General features: G+C 44.5%; 1 protein-coding gene across 1 annotated transcript; it reads left to right on the top strand.

The window, feature by feature from the left end:
• Positions 1–4,799: 4,799 nt before the first annotated feature.
• LOC135223003 (ribonuclease H-like) lies at positions 4,800–5,279 on the top strand. Its single transcript, XM_064261512.1, has one exon. It carries the CDS (start codon positions 4,800–4,802, stop codon positions 5,277–5,279), a length of 480 nt encoding a protein of 159 aa, XP_064117582.1.
• The last annotated feature ends 826 nt before the right edge of the window (positions 5,280–6,105 follow it).

Consider the following 6,105-nt stretch of genomic DNA (forward strand, 5'->3'; position numbering starts at 1 on the left):
GGCTTGGCGCCTATAAGCCAAGAACCCAGGGCAGGGTAATAGGATTGGATTGAAAGGAATTGGCATTATAAACCAAGTGTAAGTTTGTGTGTGTGTGTGAGTGTGTGTGTTTGCGTTTCAATAAACTGGTTTAAGAGTTTTATTCCCTACCCAAAGAATTCCCTGACTGTAGGACTTGACTGCTGGGTCGTCTTAGTGCTCTGAGAGCAGTAAGGGGATTCCCCAGCTGCAACTGCTGTAGTCAGTAAACAGCTACAAATAGGCTAGATAGGGCCTCCCAATAATAAGAGATAAAAATAAAATAACATTGAATTTCAGGTCCTATAATTCATTTTTCTACTTAAACTATAACTTTGTCTGATGCCCTAGGGTTTAAAGGGTCAGACAACCAAACCAGGTGCACTGTCTGTATTCACTCCCCCACCCCCCTTTGACTTGGAAGCACCCTTAAAGATGTCAGAACTGGAACAACTGCATCAGGAACTGGAAGTGTCTACCAACATGGAAGCCACCGAAACCACCGAAGAACAAAGAAAGAAAAGGACAAAGGTAGAAGATGATGAACAGGAATGGAAAATGGTAAGCTCGAAAAGGACTAAGAAACAGGCCAAAAGGACTAACTTTAAGGAGGACGCTCCAGCTCAATCAGAACAACAGACCAGGTCCATGGGATTGTACGCTTCAGAGTTGTAGCCAGCACCTCCACCGAAGGCTTCAGGGCTATGGCAGCCTTTCAGAATAAATAGAAGAGCATGCAATACCAGGCGAAACCAAACCGACAAGGACAATGGACAATCTCATCCAAAGATCAAAGGACAATCAACACATTAAGGACCACCACAGCCACCAACATTAAGGAACTAAAAGAGGAAGAGAAAATCAAGAAGCCAGTAGTGGTAGGCTACCCACTTGAGATGCTGGAAAGCCACCTGACAAACCTAGGTAACATAACAGCGGCAGTAATAATGAAAAACAAGGAAGGCATTCTAACCAAAGCCGTCCTAGTTACCTTTGTGGGGATCATTCCTGAGAAAATCGACTTGGGGATTTTTGGGAAGTATGGAGTTAAACATATTACCCAGAACCTCTCAGGTACTACAAATGCCAGAAATTTGGACACCACAAGAACCAATCCCAAGCGAAACAGGAGACTTGCGCAATCTGCAGCAAGAAGCACCCAAGTGAAGAGTGCATTGCAAAGCCCAAAGCAGGGGTGCCAACAACACCAAAGTGCCCCAACTGCAGCAAGGCACACATTGCCATGGCATGGGGATGCCCTGAAAGACTGGCAAGAGTCAAGGCTGCCCTACCCAAAGTTTCAAGAAAGGAAAGAAGTATATCAAGAGGAAGAACAGCCCCAAAACCTCAGGCGAGAAGTAGATTCTACACCAGGGAAGAGCTGGAGGAATCCAGGAAAGAAGCAGGCCTCAGCAGAAGAAGAAACAGCTCTAGGTCTGCAACAAGAAGGCCCACCCCCCGCAAACGAGTCCTCAAGTACCCATGTCATTGCCAAGATCCATCTTCATAAAGACAGTGGACCTAAGAGATAGAATAACCGACTTCTCTAACTGCATTATACAGGGAGACATCAACGCAGAAACCATAAAAGAATGCATTGAAGAACTATTAAAGAGCTTCCTTAGAGGAGCTTCCAAGTCCCCCTCCCCCTCTACCTCTACGCAGGAGGCAGCAACCCATGCTGCAACAAACCCCATTCCTCAAACCCCCTCACCTTTACATTCCACATCCTACCTCAACCCTACACCTTCCACATCCTCAAACCAAGTGACCCCCACCCCTCTCAATTCATCCGCCAACTCATCCTCATCATCATCATCAGTCACTGAAAATATGGCAGGAGAAACAGGATTAAATTTTGCACCAAGAGACCCAAGACGCTTCTCCTCAACATACCAATCATGTTGAAGATTATCAATTGGAATGCTGGCGGAATAAGGACAAAGGCAGCTACACTAATTGCAGTCTGCAAAATGTGGACATCATTCCACTTCAAGAAACCATGCTAACAACTGGGACAAAATTCAGAATGACTGGATATAATGTCTATACAAGCCCATGCATAGGCACGGACAGAGGATTGCCAATTCTCATCAAGAATACTATCCAACAGTGAAAGCACACAACCCAATCCCCTGTGGCAACAAGGTTGAAACCCTAGCAGTGAGAATCACACTGCTAAACCAGAGGATAGTCATATACAATATATATAGAAAAGTAAATAGAGACGATCCAGGAGAACTACAACTCACACAGCTCTTCGCACATGCAGCAGATACACCAACAATTATATGTGGGGATTTCAACGCACATCACCCTCTGCTATCAACCACAAACCAACCTGGAGAGCACATAGCTTTCTCTCTAGAAGAGTTTGAGGGAGTCTCACTACTCAACTCAGGGCATCCCAAACACATAAGAGGAGGCAGATTAGATCTGACATTTGCCACAACGACAATTAGACACCTAACAAGATGGCAAGTACACCCAACACTAGTCAGCTATCACTTTGCCACAATAACAGAATTGGAGATGCAGCAACTACCTCCAATACCGCCACCTCCCCCGACATGGAAACAAGACCTAGCAGACTGGGTTGTATTTTCTCTAGCCCTTGAAAAAGGGGCAGTGTAATATACACCTCCAAAGACATAGATCAGCTAGAAAAAGATCTAGTTGAGGCTATACACAATGCAGCAAACAGGGCAATGCCCATGAGAGCAGGAAGAAGAGACTAAACCTACAAAGACTCCTGGTACTACTGCCCAGAAGTAAGAAGACTGAAAACCTTACTTAACAGGGTCACAAAGCTCTATAGGAAAAGAAGGACAACAGAAAACAGAGAACTGCTACAAGCAGTCAAGACTGATGTTCAACAGCAGCTGCAAGAATTAAGAATTGAAAAGTGGATGGAATGGTGTACAAAACTATCACAGTATACATCTCTCTCGGAGCTATGGAAGTGGCTGAATAGAGTAGCCGTAAGGAAGAGAACTCCTGTAGTAACTCCCCCTCACCCACTAGAAGAAGCGGAAAGACTGGCAACATCCTTCGCCAACAGGACAAGCTCAGACAACCTCTCCCCTGGAACCGGATGAATTCAAGATCAGCTAGCACCGATCAGATGGGAGGAGATCAATGTGGCCTGCCTTAGACTAGATGATACGGACACCCCTTACACTGTAGAGGAACTGAAAGCAGTATATAAAGTTGGCAGAGACACAGCGCCAGGAGCAGACAGGATAACATACATCATGATCAGTAATATGGGTCCTGCAGGAGAAACAGCTTTTCTAAGAATCATAAACAAGACACACATTGAGCATATAAGACCACAGACCTGGAGGCAGCAAGATACACAGCCAATCACCAAACATAAAGATCCAGAGAACCCAAGACCTATTGCATTGGTGTCATGCATTGAAAAAACTGGAGAAAAAATGCTACCAAATAGAATGAAGTACAAGATTGGTCTACTGCACAAGCAGCTATACACATATCAAGAAGGAGTTGGAACTACAGAGTGCATAACAGATGTTCTCAGCTACATAAATCAGAAGAAGGCTACAGTAGTCTTCATAGATTTTGACAAGGCTTTTGAATTAGCCAGCCCAGCAGCAATACTACAATCAGTAGTAAGGAAGGGAGTCCAAGGACACCTACTAGCCTGGAAAAAGAAATTGTACTAGGAAGGCAGGCTGCTAGAGTAAAGTTCCAAGGAGTGATGTCTACATTCCACGACTTGGAAAATGGCACCCCTCAGGGAGGAATTCTGAGTCCATTTTTTTTCAACATACTAATGGGGAATATAGCCTCCCTTCAGCTTCCAGAAGGCCTAGAAATCTTTATCTATGCCGATGATGTGTGTGTAGTAGCAAGAGGAGCTGTTAGAATGCAGAGGGCACTCAATGACATCAGCAATAAGTCAAATGAGCTAGGCCTTACAATAAATATAAATAAAACTAAGGCCATGCCAATAAAAGCCCACAGACCGCTGCAACCACTAACAATAGGAGCAGAGCCCATAGAATGGGTAGACAGCTACATGTACTTAGGAGTTGTCATAGACCAGCAGCTAACTTTCAAGGAGGAAATCAAGCACTTGAGAGAAAGAGCAAATGCAAGATTGGCAGCCATGAGATATATGTCATCCCTGAAGGAGGGAGCAAATGAACACATACAAAGGAAGTACTACCTAGCCTGCACCAGAACACTGGTGGACTATGCTGCCCCCGTTCTGATGAGGCTGACAGAGGCTCAAAAAAATCACTGGATGTCATTCAAAACAATAGAATGAGACTCATGCTAGGAGCACCCATGTGGACAAGGCTGTGCAACCTCAGGCTTGAAACTAACTTGCCAAAACTAGAGGCTAGGATTGCACAGAGAAATGCAAGCACAATGGGCAAGATGTTCCTCTCAGAAAGAGACTCCATCTCATAGAAAAGAGCCAGTGAGGAACTTGCTAAACATCCAGAGATTCAAAGTCAGAGTTCCTATGGTAAGGACCAAAGCGACAACATTAAGAGCCTAGGTAAGGCAGAGATACTGTTGCAACTAAATCCAGACACAACACAGGGCACACAACATCTACCACCCTGGAAGAAGGACACTGCAACATATAAATACACAAGCCTACCAAGAACAAAAGAAGACTGCACAAGAGAAGAGCTAAGAGCTGCAGCCTATGAGTCAATCAGGATTACTGAGATCATGGGGGCACACATACTACACTGACGGCACGCACTGTAGATCCCGAAAATTAAACTGCAGGAGCTGCAATGTATTCAAGAAAACTCACAGCCTGCTGGAGGACCTCCAACCATGCCTCCACTATGCAGACAGAATTAATAGCAATAATACAGGCACGGTTATACTCGCTAGAGAATGAAGAAGGGCCTGTAATCATCCACACTGACTCAAAGTCCTCAATGCAAGCTTGCAACAACAACAAAAACAAAGAGAACAAGGCACTGCTGGCTGGAATTAAAACACTGCTGCATCAGCACAGTGAAAGAAGAAGACCTGTCATCTTAAACTGGATACCCAGTCATATAGGAATTCCAGGTAATGAGAGGGCCGATGAGCTAGCCAAAAGCACAAAGCACATTGACAGAGTGCAAATACACATACAACCTGAGCTGCAACAAGTCAAGAATGCAATGAAACCACTCTGCAAAGAAAACCTGCTAAAAGACATCAAAAGTGGATGGAAAAGAACTCACCGTCTGCCAGATGGTATAAATGGTCGACAGATCTAGTGCCTCCTCCATAGACAGGCACACACCAAGAAAACTTGCTGTGATCATCCACAGACTCAGGCTAGGATACAGAGCTTGCTGGGAAATTATGGAAAACATTGTCAGACCATGTGAACATTGTGAGGAAGAAATGCAGCAACCACTCCTTCACTACCTGCTAGAGTGCAGAGAAATAGCACGGCTAATAGGTGTAACACAAATCGATTTAAATTCACAAGATGCTGAGCATGCAGCTGCCACAGTCACAAAAACGATCATTGAGAACTTAGAAGAGCATGCCCAGATGCTCTACAACTTACCTCCACCAAGGTAAAAATAAGCTAAAGTGACATCATTCACCCTCATCACATCCCCTCACTGTAAGGCTCTATCCACATCATCCACTATCATTCTTCTAAACTTTACCTACCACTGAAATCCTTCCGCAGAGACCCAAGGGAGTAAAGGGTTGGACAACCCCACCTGCACAGTTTCTCTAATATCCGAAAGCCTTACACTTTTCAAACTTCTACTTCAATATGACACAATGGCCCTCTTTTACTGATACCATCATCCTTCCCCTGTTCACTCCTATCTCTACAACTAAAAATATTTCCAACTTCACAAACCTAACTATGTGGGCCGAACAAGGGAAAGGCCCGTGCCAACAAGAAGTGTTGGCTTAATACAACAACTACAACAACAACTGACACAGACTGCCACCTGCCTTCCTACCCCATCCCCAAACAACATATGAACTACAAAGCTAACTACAAAACCCAAGACAAGCATTACACTAAACGCCATAAGACAAATGGGTCTGTCCTATTGTTTCTCAATCCCACCA

Source organism: Macrobrachium nipponense, chromosome 8 (assembly GCF_015104395.2).
Source record: "Macrobrachium nipponense isolate FS-2020 chromosome 8, ASM1510439v2, whole genome shotgun sequence".
Classification (NCBI taxonomy): domain Eukaryota; kingdom Metazoa; phylum Arthropoda; class Malacostraca; order Decapoda; family Palaemonidae; genus Macrobrachium; species Macrobrachium nipponense.

What these genes read in the sequence shown, in the direction of transcription:
- LOC135223003 (XM_064261512.1), top strand. Translation starts at nt 4,800, where the DNA reads ATGTATTCAAGAAAACTCACAGCCTGCTGGAGGACCTCCAACCATGCC.